At 47.7% G+C, this 15868-nt stretch overlaps 1 protein-coding gene across 4 annotated transcripts in view; it reads right to left on the bottom strand.

Moving 5' to 3' along the window:
* Positions 1-4025: 4025 nt before the first annotated feature.
* MIB2 (MIB E3 ubiquitin protein ligase 2) overlaps positions 4026-15868 on the bottom strand; it is a 42220-nt gene continuing 30377 nt past the window's right edge. For all 4 annotated transcript variants that reach the window (XM_038160054.1, XM_038160056.1, XM_038160055.1 and 1 more), the window contains 10 exons: positions 15706-15839; positions 13847-13995; positions 13424-13580; positions 12251-12405; positions 11608-11734; positions 10375-10605; positions 9357-9535; positions 7188-7372; positions 6439-6504; positions 4026-5845 (listed from right to left, as the gene is read on the bottom strand). In XM_038160054.1, the coding sequence (XP_038015982.1) occupies positions 5604-5845; positions 6439-6504; positions 7188-7372; positions 9357-9535; positions 10375-10605; positions 11608-11734; positions 12251-12405; positions 13424-13580; positions 13847-13995; positions 15706-15839 (1625 nt within the window). In that variant the 3' untranslated portion in view covers positions 4026-5603. The remainder of the gene's footprint in view (positions 5846-6438; positions 6505-7187; positions 7373-9356; positions 9536-10374; positions 10606-11607; positions 11735-12250; positions 12406-13423; positions 13581-13846; positions 13996-15705; positions 15840-15868) is intronic.

Below are 15868 nucleotides of genomic sequence, written 5' to 3'. Positions count from 1 at the left end.
AGGGGAGCAAGAATTTCCTTCATCATGTAAAAGTTTTTGTGAAATACATCTCAGCACAGCTGAGTGAGCGCACAGGGCTTTAGTAAAGAGCATTTTTAGGACCTCACCGTCGCTGAATACTTCTCCATGCAGCCACCAAGGGTTAGCACAGCCAAGAAAACCCTTTTCCATGAGTCACAGAATGGTTCTGAATGGGAAGAGACCGTGCTGCACATGATCTGTTTTATCCTGTGCTGCCTGAATGGGAACCTTGGGCCGCAGGGTTGATTCACCAGCCCTGGGACATTTCAGGATGCTGCTCCCCAGGCAGGATCAGAAGGGAGAGCAGGGTTTCTTGGAAAGCTCTTTGCTCTCTCTCCCCGTTGTGCCCGTCCACGCAGCGCTTCAGCACATCCGACCCCACCAAAGCCTGGCTGCAGAGAGCTTGCAGAACGGCCCGAGTTCAAGCCAAATATTTGCTGAGAAACCAGCTGAGCTCTGGGGCCAAGACAAACCTCAGTTTTTAGGGCAATGAGAGTCAGCTGAGGAGAGCACTCAGGACTCCCAGCTGCAGCTGGTGGAGCTGAGGGAGCCTCAGGAAGTCCTTGCTGTGAGCTCCTGCTGGAATCCCTGCTCCTCTGGAGCCACCGGGGCACAGAACCCCGGGGGACACTGCTGGAGATGCTCCCCACGGCTCCCCAGGCAGTTCTGCTGAGCTGGAGAGGCTCTGGAGTGCAGATTTTGGGGTGGATCGGGCTCATCCCGACTCTGCTGGGGCAGCAGGAAGGTTCCTGGCGCCGCTCTGTGTCTCAGAGCAGTGGAACTCCTGCCAAAGAGGGGATCCACGAGGTGGGGAGGGCAGAGCTGAGCCTGCTGTGTCTGTGCGGAGCTGGGATTGTCCCAGCCAGCACCCAGGGATGCACATCCCAGCTCCGGGGAGCTCCGGGGAGCTCGGAGCAGCTGCCAGCAGGGAGGGAACGCTGCAAAAAACCCCACAAAGGGCAAGGAGAGGCTGTGGAGAGCACAAAGCCAGGATTATCTGCACAACATGATGCACTCCCCTCCTTCCAGCAGCTCAGCTTTGCTCTTTTCACTCTGTTGCTGAAATGTTTGGTTTAAAGCAGGGCTGTGCCTAACACACAACACACGGCTGCCTTCCCCAGGGCAGCCCTCCGCTCAAAAATAAGTGTTTTTTCACCTCTGTGGATTCTCCTTAGCATTTCTCTCCTTTCCTTTGCTCAGCCTCCATGAAATGTTCTTTTCAGCACCATTTCCAGTAACTCCGCTCCGTTTCTCCGGACGCTGGCGCTGCTTCATCCCAGTCCCCAAAAGAACACAAAAAACAATTTATGACAGCAAATCTTACAGCAAAACCTGTGCTGAGAGATGCCAGAGAGGAAAGAACCATCAGTGCTGGGATGGGGATCCCTGAGTGCCCCAAAGGAAGCTCCCCGCTCCTGAAATCTCTGTTTGTTCAGGGAATCTCTGTTTATTCAGGGAATCTCTGTTTGTTCAGGGAATCTCTGTTTATTGAGGGAATCTCTGTTTGTTCAGGGAATCTCTGTTTATTGAGGGAATCTCTGTTTGTTCAGGGAATCTCTGTTTATTGAGGGAATCTCTGTTTGTTCAGGGAATCTCTGTTTATTCAGGGAATCTCTGTTTATTGAGGGAATCTCTGTTTGTTCAGGGAATCTCTGTTTGTTCAGGGAATCTCTGTCTGTTCAGGGAATCTCTGTTTGTTCAGGGAATCTCTCTTTATTGAGGGAATCTCTCTTTATTGAGGGAATCTCTGTTTGTTCAGGGAATCTCTCTTTATTGAGGGAATCTCTGTTTGTTCAGGGAATCTCTCTTTATTCAGGGAATCTCTGTCTGTTCAGGGAATCTCTGTTTGTTCAGGGAATCTCTCTTTATTCAGGGAATCTCTCTTTATCCAGCCCTGGAACAGAACCCCCCAGCAGCTTCCCCTGGGGATTCTGCACAGAGCTGGGGAAAGGAGAAGGACCCAAAATCTGCTGGCTCGAGGCCCCAGGATGAGGATTTCACCTGCAGGGAATGTGATTTCCCAGGAGCAGCTCCTCCTGGGCCCACGGCACAGGAATCAATTTGAAAAATATTTAAAAATGTCACCCTTCAGCTCCCAGCTTGGGGAAAATAAAACCAACAAGCCAACATTCCTGCAGGGTTCCTGTGGGAATGGCACACAGCAATTGTGCTGCTGCTGTGGCTCATGGCTAAAAAAGGATTCTGTGGGCTGGAGGAGGGAGCAGCGCTCCCCAGGGAGGAGCACAACAGGAATGTTTGGGGTTTAAGGAGAATTTTCCCCTTTTTTACCCCGCAGCCCCTCGTGATCAGCGGCTGCTGCTGTTCCTAGAAAAACCCATGCTCTGATGAAGAAGGAATGAGCTGGACCCGGCTCCAGCTGGCACAGGGGAAGGAAGATTTTGCTTCACTGTCAGGCTGAGCTGCTGCTCGGGTCAGCCCTGCTGGGAGCAGCAGCTCTGAGTGCAGGCCCGCCCCCAGAGCAGAATCTGGGCTGAAATGAGGAAAAAAACGTTTCCCAAAACACAAAGTGAACAAAGAACTGCTCCCCTGGGCGGGGATTTGTTGTCCCTGCTCTCCGGTGGGATGTATTAATAAGCTATTCTTAATATTAAAATTATTTTAAAATATTTTTCATAATTAATTTTAATATTTATATTATTATTCATATTAATATTTCAAATTTTCACATGTAATTTTAATATTACAGTTAATTTAATATCATTGAAGTGACTTAATATTAATTCATATAATTCAATATTGTACCATTAATATTATAATATTAATATTATAGATAACAGTTAATATAATAATATAAATGTAGATAACATTACACTGTTATATATTATATTAATATTATAAATATTAATTATACTATTATAATTATAATATTTAATATATAATAATAATATATTAATTTATTATTAATTTAATATTAAGAATCCATTTGTGGGTGGACTAATCCTCTTAAAATCCTGGCAGCAGCACAGATTCGTGGAGAGAAAAGGAGATTAAAAAAAAGGAGATAAAAAGGAGATAAAGGAGAGATGGGTTCTTTACCTGACTCTGCTTTGCAAGAAAAAATAAAAATCTTCCTCTCTTTTCTACCAATTTGAATTTTCTACCAATAGGAATAATATGAATAATAACAATATGAATAAAATCAGTAATAAATAGTCTGCAAAATGATTCCCTTGCCCCAAAAAGGGGTTAATATGAATAATAAAAAGTGTTATATGAATAATAACAATATGAATAATATGAATTATTATGAATATTATAATAATGAATAATAAAAGGTGTTATATGAATAATAACAATATTAATAAAATCAGTAATAAATAGTCTGCAAAATGATTCCCTTGCCCCAAAAAGGGGTTAATATGAATAATAAAAAGTGTTATATGAATAATATGAATTATTATGAATATTACAATTATGAATAATAAAAGGTGTTCTATGAATAATAACATTATGACTAAAATCAGTAATAAATAGTCTGCAAAATGATTCCCTTGCCCCAAAAAGGGGTTGATAAAAGCAGCTTACAGAGGATAAAGTTGGCTCAGATTTGTACTTTTGAGCACTTTTGGTTTGCTGCCCCAGCCAAGATTTTGGGGAAATTTCTGGATTATTCCAAAGGGATTCCCATCAGCTTGGATTTCTAGGAAATACTGAGAATGTGCACCTCAGAATCAAAGCTGATTCTGAAATTCAGCTTCAGCTTATTGGGGTGTTAAGCAGGAGCCAAACAAATAAGGTAGGGGTTAAATCTGATCCACTTTCCCAGCTTTAAAAAATCTCTTGGAACTGTACCAAACTCCAGTGAATATCCGGATAAATATTCCCTCTAGGAGCCAAGAACTGGTGAAACACCTTCCTGAATAAACCACAGGGTTAGAAATAATCAATATCCCATAACCAGCACCACTCTACAGTTCCACACTGCTTTAAGAGATTTGCCACCTCTTTGCCAAAGAACAAAGGGAGGAGAGGAACACTGGAAGTTTTGTTTTGTTTTGTTTAAATATTGCTTCCAATATGTAACAAACAGGAGGTTTTGTCATCAGACCCCAGACAAACAGCCACACTTCCACCAAAATTTACTTTACAGGATGACTGAGTGGGTAATAATTCTTCACTCAGCTGGAAAACAATACAGCTACAGTTTGTACATTCATTTTTAATGCTCAGGAAAATATATATTTTTATTTTATTAAGTTTTGCTGCAAAACAAAGAAACAAAAATGAAATCCCTTTTTTTTTTTTTTCCTCCTCCCCCTCATATCTTAATTATTACTGTTTATTTTCTTTACCCTTTGATTGGAGTATTTAACACCTGCCTTTGGCATTATGGATAGAAAGCTCAGGAGTCTCTGGACACACGGCTCTGCCAAAAAAATAAAACAAAATATGGAAGAAGAAGAAGAAGAAGAAGAGTGTCACTTAGAGGTCAGAAATATTTGTTGTAACAGATTTTCTCCAATCAGTGTTCACTACTTTTTCTCTAAGGCACACACTCTGTCTTTAGGACTCCTGACATCCAGCTCTGCTGCCGAGCCCCAGGGGTGCAGAGGGGGCTCTGAGGGGACATCACCTCCCTGTCCCTGGCACCTGGGACAGCTGAGGGGAGCTGGGAGCACTCCTGGATGCCTCTGGAGCACCCCAGGATCTGCTCAGCTCTGGAACATTCCAGGATCTGCTCAGCTCTGGAGCACCCCAGGATCTGCTCAGCTCTGGAACATTCCAGGATCTGCTCAGCTCTGGAACATTCCAGGGATCTGTTCAGCTCTGGAGCACCCCAGGGTGTCTCAGCCCAGCTCTGGAGCACCCCAGGGTGTCTCAGCCCAGCTCTGGAGCACCCCAGGGTGTCTCAGCCCAGCTCTGCAGCGTGGTCGGTCCGGTGGTGGCGGTGGATGTGCAGCACAGCTGAGGGAGGGGCTGTCCCTGCCCTGGGACACCCCAGAGGGGACTCCTCTTCCTCCTCCTCCTCTGGCACATCCCTCCTGTGCTTCCCTGCTTTTCCCAGGGAGCCAAACCCCTGCGGAGGGCAGGGAGGGCAGGGCAGCCTCCTCAGCCGAAGATGGGGATCCTCTCTCGGGTGGCCTGGCAGCAGATGGGGCACAGGACAGGGCAGGGGAGGAGCAGCATCCTCACAGGAAGATGGGGATCCTCTCCCGGCAGATGGGACACAGGGAGGAGCAGCATCCTCAGAGGAAGATGGGGATCCTCTCCCGGCAGATGGGACACAGTCAGGGCCAGGAAGGAGCAGCATCCTCACAGGAAGATGTGCACAGATCCTCCCCCGGACAGCCTGGAGGCAGATGGGGGTGGAGCAGCATCCTCAGCCGAAGATGTGGATCCTCTCCCGGCAGATGGGACACAGGCCTGGGGAGGAGGAGCATCCTCAGAGGAAGATGTGGATCCTCTCCCGGAAGATGGGACACAGGGAGGAGCAGCATCCTCAGAGGAAGATGTGGATCCTCTCCCGGAAGATGGGACACAGGGAGGAGCAGCATCCTCAGAGGAAGATGGGGATCCTCTCCCGGGCAGATGGGACACAGGGCTGGGGAGGAGGAGCATCCTCAGACGAAGATGTGGATCCTCTCGCGGATGGCCTGGCGGCAGATGGGGCACACGGTCAGCGCCGTGCTGCAGTCTGGGCACGAGCCGTGCCCGCACTGGAACACCAGCTTGATCTGGTCGTCGATGCAGATGGGGCAGGTGATCCTCTCCTCCATCTGCCGGTAGCGGCTCTGCAGCTCCTCCATCAGCTTCCTCTGCTCCGTGCACTCCGAGCTGGGGCTGCACTCCACCTCCGTGCTGTCTGTGGGCAGAGCTCAGCGTTAATTAACTCATTAACCCCTCCTTCTGCCCCTCCCGGCAGCATCCCACTCACACCGCACTCAGCCTCAGCCAGGGATCAAATAAAAACATAAAAATCCTTGGGGTGATGCTTGTTTTTACTCACTCAGTGGTCTGCGTGTGTTTGGGATGGTTTGGTGGTTTGGGTTTTTTTAAATCCTGTCTGAGATTCCTGCCTTGGTGCTCTGGAATTTGCTGCTCACTTCAGGTGAGAATATTCAAGGTTGGCTGTGACATTCCCTCCCTCGTGAATTTTCTCTGTTAAACCTCCCCATGTGAAACCTGACTGCTTTCAATAATAAAAATAAGCCAGGCCCAGGTACAGCTCCCTTAAATGTCCTGTCCTGTCTGTGCAGCTTGAGCTTGGCTTAGGACACCTGAGCAAATCTATTAAAATCTACTTTTTTTTCCTCTCTAAAGCTGGATAATGCAACAGGCACACACACACACACAAAGCCAAAATAAATGAACTCTCTTATTTGACTGGAAATCATTGATGCCCCTCAAACTAAGCCTGTGCAGGACCCTCCCCAGAGCTGGACAGCCAGGACATACCTTGTTTCAGCTTTTTGGTTATTGTCACTTGACATTTGATGCACTTCTTCATCCTCCTGGAGCATTCTGCCACAAGGAGAGATGACAATGAAAGCCACAACAGACTCAAGAAGATCAGATTTGAACAACCTGAGGCTTCCCTGGGTGACTGAGGGATGGCTACTGCATGGAATGAGCTTTCTGAGCTGTGCCCTGCTCTTTAATTTAATCTTTCCCAGGTCAGCAGCAAACACAACAGCTTTAAAGCCTGCCTGCTCTGAGCCCCTGGAGCTGCTGCAGCTCTGGGGGAGCAGGATGAAGCTCTGGCACAGAGTTCTGACCAAAAACTCCCTGTGCTCACTCACTCTGTGCCTTGTGAGGTGAACTCGCTGCAAGTGTGAGCAGGCTGCCCTTAAATCAGCTGAAATCCTGAAGGATGAAGAGTTAGGAGAGCCAGAGGAGAGGGGAATCCTTCTCAGGAGGTTTCTGGGGGATAAAGCACTGACAGCCAGAACTGGCTTTCCCTCTGAATTACCCAGGCCCAACAAAGCAGCCTGGAGCCCCAAGCAGCAGGTGGGCAGAACATTCTGTGGTTTTCAGAGATAACTTTGGCTGCCTGAGATGCTGAAATCACACTGGGGTTGCTTCAGGACACAAACAGCACAAAAGCTCTGTGTCTGAGCAGGGCTGGATTTCTGACAGGGCAAAGAGGGGAGGCTGGGAAGAAAACCATGAAAAAAAAAGGGGAAAAAAAATCGATGTGGACTCACCTTCACACACAATACTGTGCTGGCACGGGAAGAAATGGATGAGCAAGGCCAGCTCTGAGCAGACCAGGCACTCTGTGGGCACTGCCACGCTGGACACGCTGAGGTTGGTCATGGTGTTGGGCGTGGTGTGCACACGGCGAAGGCTGCAGGTGATGGTGGAGCTCTCAGAGGAAACCTGCTGATCCCTGCAAATGGCAGACCTGTGAGCCACAAGCTCCTTCAGCGCTGGGTAATGTCAGATTAAGCCTTTTTCTGACTCAGAGATGAGGGAACTAAAAGGTGTTTTAAAAATTTTTCTTTCATCTTTCATTGTTCTAGTTCTCTAAAGTATTAAATATTTTTTTTTGTAAAGTTATCCTTTAAAACTTGTTTCTAATTCCATTTCTCTCTCAACAATGCCTGTCCTATTCTATAACATTTCTAAATCAACATTTCTTACCTCAGAATTTACACACAGGTATTTCCATCCATACTACGAGAACTTTCTGGAAAGTTTTAAGAATTTTGTACAAATCCATTTCTCACAGGTAACACTGAGCTATCCCTGGGTTACCCCTCAGAGCAGCACAGGTTCAAAGCTGGGAACCTTCCCTGCCCTGCTGGGACAAGCTCAGCTGGGATCCTGACTGGTTCTGCCCAAAAAAAGAAAGGAAAAGAGCAGGGATCTCTAATTTATATCTATTTACAGGAGGGGAAAGTGCTGTTTTGGAGGTAACAGGAAGGTAACAGCACAATCATCTGCTGAAAGCAGATAATAATGAGACAATAATAATAATAATAATGATACAATAATGAGAAGGAGGAGAAGAAGGAGGAGAAGGAGGAGAAGGAGGAGGAGGAGGAGAAGGAGGAGGAGGAGAAGGAGGAGAAGGAGGAGAAGGAGGAGGAGGAGGAGGAGGAGGAGAAGGAGGAGAAGGAGGAGAAGGAGGAGAAGGAGGAGGAGGAGGAGGAGGAGGAGAAGGAGGAGGAGGAGAAGGAGGAGAAGGAGGAGAAGGAGGAGGAGGAGGAGAAGGAGGAGAAGGAGGAGAAGGAGGAGGAGGAGAAGGAGGAGAAGGAGGAGAAGGAGGAGGAGGAGGAGAAGGAGGAGAAGGAGGAGGAGGAGGAGGAGAAGGAGGAGAAGGAGGAGAAGGAGGAGAAGGAGGAGAAGGAGGAGGAGGAGGAGGAGGAGGAGAAGGAGGAGAAGGAGGAGAAGGAGACTCAGCCTGACAGAATTAGCATTTTTTAAGGAAAACCCCTCAGTCCAACACATATTCCACTGGCAGAATTCCTGTGGGAGGTGTTGAAGGGACACTTTTCACCTTCTGCAGTGGCCAGTGAGCACTGCTGGGGGCTCCTCCTCCAGCAGGAACAGCACAGACTCTGTGCCCCCAGATCAAACAGAACTCTGCCTTCACGTTTGCAAAGCCCAAATGCAAACAAATGCTGCTCAGAGCCCCAGATAAAGCCAGCTTTGACTTGCCACACTCTCCCTTTGGCATGTCCTCAGCTATTTCTCTTATCAGCTTCAAAGGAAGTGTTTATCTAGCCCTGGAATAAATCCTGGGGGTTTTGGTGCCCACTCTTGTACTCTCTTTAAATATCTGTCAGTGAGGATGAAATGAAAGCAAAACAGAACCCAGGACTGCTCTGCAAAGTTGCTCTCAGTGGCCTCAGAGGCTCCTCAGACCGCCAAGGGTTTGCACAAAACCTCATTAATCGGCTTTTCCCAACCCTTCCAACTCAGCACACAGCCTCACATCAGCCCTCCAGACACTCCAGAGCAAACAAGAGGTGCTCAGGGTGACATCCTGAGGGGCTCAGGGATTCTCCATCCCTCCTGCAGCAGCTCCAGAGGGTCTCAGATATTCTCCATCCCTCCAGGAGGAGCTGCAGAGGTCTCAGAGAGATTCTCCAGCCCTCCTGGAGGAACTGCAGAGGGTCTCAGATATTCTCCATCCCTCCAGGAGGAGCTGCAGAGGTCTCAGATATTCTCCATCCCTCCAGGAGCAGCTCCAGAGGGTCTCAGATATTCTCCATCCCTCCAGGAGGAGCTGCAGAGGTCTCAGAGATTCTCCATCCCTCCAGGAGCAGCTCCAGAGGGTCTCAGAGATTCTCCATCCCTCCTGCAGCAGCTGCAGAGACACCAGGGCTGGGGGAAGCTCTGGTTTTCAAGGGTTTCCTGAGGCTCACCTGAATTTCTGTGAGAAGTCTTTGATGATCTGGACAATCCTTCCATCTGTGATGAGGTCCAAAGGAGACTTTCCCCGATGATTTGCATAATTAATGTCTGCTCCTTCTTGTGCTAAGTAGCAGGCAATGGCAGTCCCCACGTTCAGCTCCACATTTCCCAGGAAGCCAGAAGCCTGCAGCTGAAAGAAAGTGAGAAAACCACTCTGAAATGTACTCCCAAGCTTCTGATCTTCTGCTCTGATTTGCATCAAAATCTACATAAAGTCTTAAAACTTGGAAATGCAACCTTTTGAAAGCACACAGAGATTCTTTATGGGTTCAAATTTTATATTGCAGGGCCAGGAGTGCCTCAGAGTGACCCTGCCTGGTGCTGATCCCTACAAATCAGAGAAATGGGCATTCCTTTTTTTGGAATGAAGCTGGAGCCCCAGAGAGCTGCTGAGCAGGGCCCCGAGTGACAGCGACTCCAAGAGCCAAACTCTGGTGTGCACGATCCCAAAGAATCTGGAGTCAAGTCACATATTCCACTGACTCCAACCCCAGAGCGGGTCAGCCAGGGGAGCAGAGCAAGCTGGGAAGGATCTGCAGCTCCCGGGGACAGTGCTGCTGTAAATGACACTGGAGGACAGGCACTGGTGCCCCTCGAGGAGCCCCAGGGCTCTGGCCCTGCCCTGCAGCCATCATCTCCTGGGGTTTGGGAAGGAGCAGCACGGAACAGCAAGGCACTGGGATTTTCCAGGCACCAACAGCTCAAAAAGAGCAAGGGGGGGCTGTACTTCTTCTAATCATTTCAAATATAGCAGAATAGAATATAACAACATCATAGAATAGAATATAATAATATATGACTATAACATAATAGAATATAACATAATAGAATATAACACATTCTATATAACAACAACAATACAGATATATTTAAAAATATCTCTTATATATATCATCTATAATACACAAAAATCACACAAAACTGACTAAACCCCCCATTGTGGAACTGCCCTGCTGCATCTCCGCTCACCTTGGCCAGGAGGGTGGCTCCCATGTCCCCGTCCCTCTTCTCCAGGGCCAGGGCCATGAGCTGCTGGCGCTCCAGGGCAATGTGCATGGCGGTGTCCCCATCCTCATCCTCAGCATTGACATCGCTGCCCTGGCTCACCAGCAGCTGCACCATGCCCACGTGGCCCTGGATCACCGCCAGGTGCAGCGGGCTCTGCTTCCTGCTGTTCTTCACGTTCACGTCACAGCGACCCTGCAACGGCAGCAGTGCAGCACGGGGACACGGGGCAGCTGAGCCTGTGCTCCCAAATCCCACACAAACCTGACCCAGAGAGCCTGTGCTCCCAAATCCCACACAAACCTGACCCAGAGAGCCTGTGCTCCCAAATCCCACACAAACCTGACCCAGAGAGCCTGTGCTCCCAAATCCCACACAAACCTGACCCAGAGAGCTTGTGCTCCCAAATCCCACACAAACCTGACCCAGAGAGCCTGTGCTCCCAAATCCCACACAAACCTACCCAGAGAGCTTGTGCATCCCACACAAATCTGACCCAGAGAGCCTGTGCTCCCAAATCCCACACTAACCTGACCCAGAGAGCCTGTGCTCCCAAATCCCACACAAACCTGACCCAGAGAGCCTGTGCTCCCAAATCCCACACAAACCTGACCCAGAGAGCCTGTGCTCCCAAATCCCACACAAACCTGACCCAGAGAGCCTGTGCTCCCAAATCCCACACAAACCTGACCCAGGGATGGAGTAACTGAGAGGTGACCCCTCGTGGGACCCTGCAAAAGCAGGAATTGCAGCACGAGGAGATGGGGCCACTGAGTTTGGCTGCAGAACTCAGAGAGTGGGGCCTGGCAGCTCCCAAATCCCACTGCACCTTTGCTGAGTTTAGCTGAGTTACCTGCTCCCAAATCCCACTGCACCTTTGCTGAGTTTAGCTGAGTTCTCTCCTCCTTGTGAGGAGCCCAATGTGTTGGACAACACCCATTTCCTGACCCAGAGATGGTGTTTGAAAAACTTTTATGCCATTTTCAGTCTCATGTGAAGGGTGAGGCAATGCAGATGTTACAGATCACAATCAGAAGTCAACTCTTTCCTAATTACAATGCATTAAAAGTGTTTCTCATCTGCTCCTCACAGAAGCACAGTGTGTCAGACAATAACACATCTCCTGACCCAGACATGGGGCAACTGAGAGGCGTTTGAAAAACTTTTTCTTGATTTTGGTTCTGAGTTATTTCTTACCTCTTTGATGAGAATTTCAGCCACTTCCAGGTGGTTGTTGAGAGCAGCGAGGTGCAGGGCAGTGAATCCATCTTCCTTTTTGGAATCCACCAGCTGTCGAGCCCTGGCCAGAATCTTCTTTATGGCTCTGCAGAGTCGGAGAGGTTATTAAGGAAGGAAGAATGAGTTTCTGCCTCTCCTGCTCAGGAGTTAGCAATGCCCATGTTTTACCAGGTGGTGCTGACACCAGCAATGAAGAGCAGTCCCTCAAACCCACAAACTGAGTTACAAGAATCCAACAAAAGCCTTCAGTTGTCTTTAATAAAGTAGGGAAAGCCACATTGCTGTGAAAATAATGAGGAGATTTATCTTTGGAAGAGTTCCAGAGGTTCCCAGGCTTTACAAAGACCCAAACATCTGAGTCTGTCCAGAAACAGAGAGATCTCCCAGCCTAGGGAAGCATGAGAGAGATGGGATGGGAAAAGCAGGCAGGAGTTTCCTGGGAAGGCCTGAAGGAGACCAACAGCCCTCTCCAAACCCAAGAAATGTTTAACCAACTACCCAGAACCACATCTGCCACCTCCTTAGCCAGCCAGCACAAATTAACACCTGCAAAAGGCATAAAAATGGGAAAAAAATGGGAAAAAACCCAAAGGTTCCTTACAGCTTGTTGCCTTTCAGGGCAGAATAGTGGAGCAGGTTGAAGCCTTGACAGTTCTGGACAGTGAAATCGATGTTGGGAACTTCAGTGAGAATCTCGATCACAACTTTGTAGTCCAGGGTGATAGCATAATGCAGGGGGGTGTCTCCCTGGGAATCCTACACATGCAGAGCACAGCAAACTCAGGTTACCAAGCTCAGAAACCCCAAGGAAACCCCCCCGGAGCTGCTGGAACTCCTGAGCAGCTCTGAGGGATGACCCAGCACAGAACAGCCCCACCAGCACACAACAAACCCTCAAAACGGGCTGGGTGCAGGTCAGCATCACTGCCTGCCTTAAAAATGTTAAAATCTTGGTTCTGGGAACAGGAGTGTGGCCAGAGCACACAGCAACAGCAGCTCAGCTCTGCCTGGAAGCCTGAGCAGAGCAGAAAATGCTGATGTGATGGAGCAGGGGCAGACTCAAAGCTGGAATTTCAGGGTACTGAAATTCAGGAATATTTCCCAGGGCCTTTTCAGGGGACAAATTTGAATTCTACAAAGCCACAGATGGTGTGAGACATAAAGAAGTATTATTGTTGTTGTTAAGTATTATTATTATTGTTGCTAAGAATGATTTATTTTTTTAGATAAACATTAATCTCAGAGGTTGTGAGATTTTAAAGGAGCAAGCAGTTGGCTGTAGCTTCAGAGTAGTCACAAATTCTTTGTTATAAGATAATTTATAATTTTTAAATCTAATAACTATTAGATTAAAATAGATCAAAATAGTTGTTACAAGGTTTTCTTTTTTGTTTTTCTAACTTATTGCCTTAATTTTGTTGCACTGTGGATACTTTTATCAAATGGATTTCTGTCTCATGTTTATTTTCATGTTTCTATTATAACTTCTAAATTCTTAGCTTATTTTATGTAACTACCCTTTTACTTTATAAACTCATCACTATTTTATCAATGCAGCTTCTTGAGATATTCTTCCTCCTAACTATAGAAAGATAAATTTTATGATTCTTCTGCTTAATGTCTGGGTATTGTATTTTTACATTAATCTAAGCTTGTCTCGAGGCTGTAAATCAAACTTTTCTCACGAAGAAGCACCTCCCCACCTCAAAAAAACACCTCAAAAAATCCTCCAACACCTCCCTGGCCCAAATGGCTGCAATAATCCCAAACTTACTGGGAGGTTGACATCACAGTTGAGCTCACAGAGGGCTCTCACCACCTCGGTGAAGCCTTGGCTGACAGCGACGTACAGGGCTGTGCACTTGGCATTGTTCAGCAGGTCTGCACTGGCCCCCTTGGCCAGCAGCACACGGGCAACTTCAGCTTGGTTTCTGGTTAAAAGCAAGGAAAAAAACCCCAGATTTGAGTCATTCCAATCAATTCTTTCTCTTTGCAAAGCAACAGAAATCAGGTTTTGCATCCTCTCAGCCCCAGCCCGCTTCCTCTCCAGTGGAAGTGTTAAAAGTGTCAAACACAGTTTAATCAGTGTTAAAAAAACTGGGTATTTTTCTTTTGTTTGGGTTGTTTGTTTGTTTTGTTAGGGATGGGATCATTGTTAGTATTTCCACCAGGGCCAGCAGGAGGGGAGGTGTCCTACCCAAAGGCTGCGTAGTGCAGCGCCGTGTCCCCCTCGTCGTCACGCAGGTCGACGTTGGCGTGCGCCTGCAGCAGAGTCTTCACCACCTCCAGGTGCCCCTGGTAAGAGGCAATCTGCAGGGCAGTCCTGCCCTGGTTCTTGGCATCCACCTTTGGCAAGGGCAGAGACACAGAAAATTAGGGATGAGCTCGACCTGTGCCCGGAGCAGGGTGGGAACAGCTCAGAAATCCCACAGGGGCCGTGCCCTGCTGGCTCCTCTGCAGGCCAGCAGCTCCCAGAACATTCTGGAAAGGGAAGGGGGCAGCACATTTAGTCAAGAAGGGAGAATGAGAGAACAGAGCTGGAGCTCTGTAATTGCAGAGCCCTGCTGCCAAATCACTCTGTGCCTGAGAGCACAACGCTCCTTGATAGCTCTGCCAACAATTCCCTTCCCCAGAGGAAAATGTGTGAGGAAATCAAATTAGCTTTGCATAAGGCTCTGGAGGAGCCAAGTCCCTGCTGTGCTGTGCTGCTGCAGGTTCTTCAGGGGGTGCAGTGCCTGCAGGGGACACCTCAGGGCTCAAGTGCTGCAGTGAGAGCTTGGGAGAATTAAAGGCACTGAAGAACAAGGGGAAAGAAAAAGGCAAAGCAGCTTCTGAAAGCAGAGGAGAAGGAGGCACAAAACAGCAGGCTGGCAAGGAGAACAAGGCAATGATCAAGGTTTTATCCCTGTCAGAGCACAGGAGAGGCAGCACTTCCCTGGACAGGCTCACAAGGATGGGTGAGTCCTGTGGGCAAAGAGGAATCAGAGGTCACTGCTGCTCTTCCAGTGACACCAGGCAGGCAGTGCTGATAAGCTGGAAAAACCCTGCCAAGCAATTCCAGCTGCTCTAAGTCAGCCTCAAATCCAGCCTGATCTCTCTATAGGACTCTAATAGAAACAGCTAATTTATTTATATATATATATTAGAGTAGAAATAGCAGTCTAATAAAAATAACTGATCATATCATGGATTCCTTACTCCTGGGACTTTCCTGTCTGGGATCAATTGCAGGTATTTGTGTCTCCTTCCCGTCCCCAGAAGTTTATTTATAAACTTTAATTTATTTATAAACTTAAATTTAAGCTTATAAATAAAGAAGTATAATAAATACCAGACAAATAACCACCAAATCAGAGCTGATCCTGGGTCACAGCCCCACAGCCACACCCCCAACAAAACCTGTTTTGTTACCCACGGTTTCCAAGCACACACTACTGAAAGAGTTTGGTTTTCCTAAACCCCTCCCTGCAGGAGGTTTCAGGAGATGTGATCCTGACACTTTGGCACTCTGCAAGCACAGAAATTGTCCAGCGACGAGCCCAGCCCAGCTCCCTGCTCCAGTCAGACATGAGATAAGACACTGCGCAGATCTGGGCAGCTTTTCTCCCTCCTGATTCCAACAATGTGATTGTACAAGGTCCTCTAAGGACAGGCACAGGCAGACACAAGCCCTGCCTTTCTTTTCCAGCAAATCTCTGATTTCTGCTCCTGTTTTCCTATAGATAAACCCCTCTCCCTCTCATTCTACAGCTGCAGTGGCCACACAGGAAATCTGGGAAAAGCCAGCTTGGCAAAGGTGCTGCAAGGACTTTAGTTCAGGTTTATTGCCACAAACCAGAGGCATAAAATATGCACATTTAACTTGAGAATTTAATCCTTGCAGCGATTGCAATCCTCACAGAAATTGCAGCAAAATAATATTCCAGCTGTTAGGAGGTATCACTAAACCTGACAAATCCATTGTTTTTCTCACATCCTTTTCTCAGCAAAATTTGATGACGATGTTTTAAGAGCAGGAACAAGGGGAAAATAAGGATTTTTGTCTTCCAAACTTGCCTTGTCTGGGTATTTCTGGAGGAGCTCTCGGACTTTGGCTGCGTTGTTGAGGGCTGCACAAATGACCAGGCACCCTGCATGCTCTGACTCTGTCCTCTGGGACAGCAGCTTCTCCAGGACAGTCACCAAAGTACCTGAAAAAGAGACAAAAATGCACCTGTCA

Source organism: Motacilla alba, chromosome 21, assembly GCF_015832195.1.
Source record: "Motacilla alba alba isolate MOTALB_02 chromosome 21, Motacilla_alba_V1.0_pri, whole genome shotgun sequence".
Lineage (NCBI taxonomy): Eukaryota > Metazoa > Chordata > Aves > Passeriformes > Motacillidae > Motacilla > Motacilla alba.
This window is presented reverse-complemented; position numbering and strand designations above follow the sequence as displayed.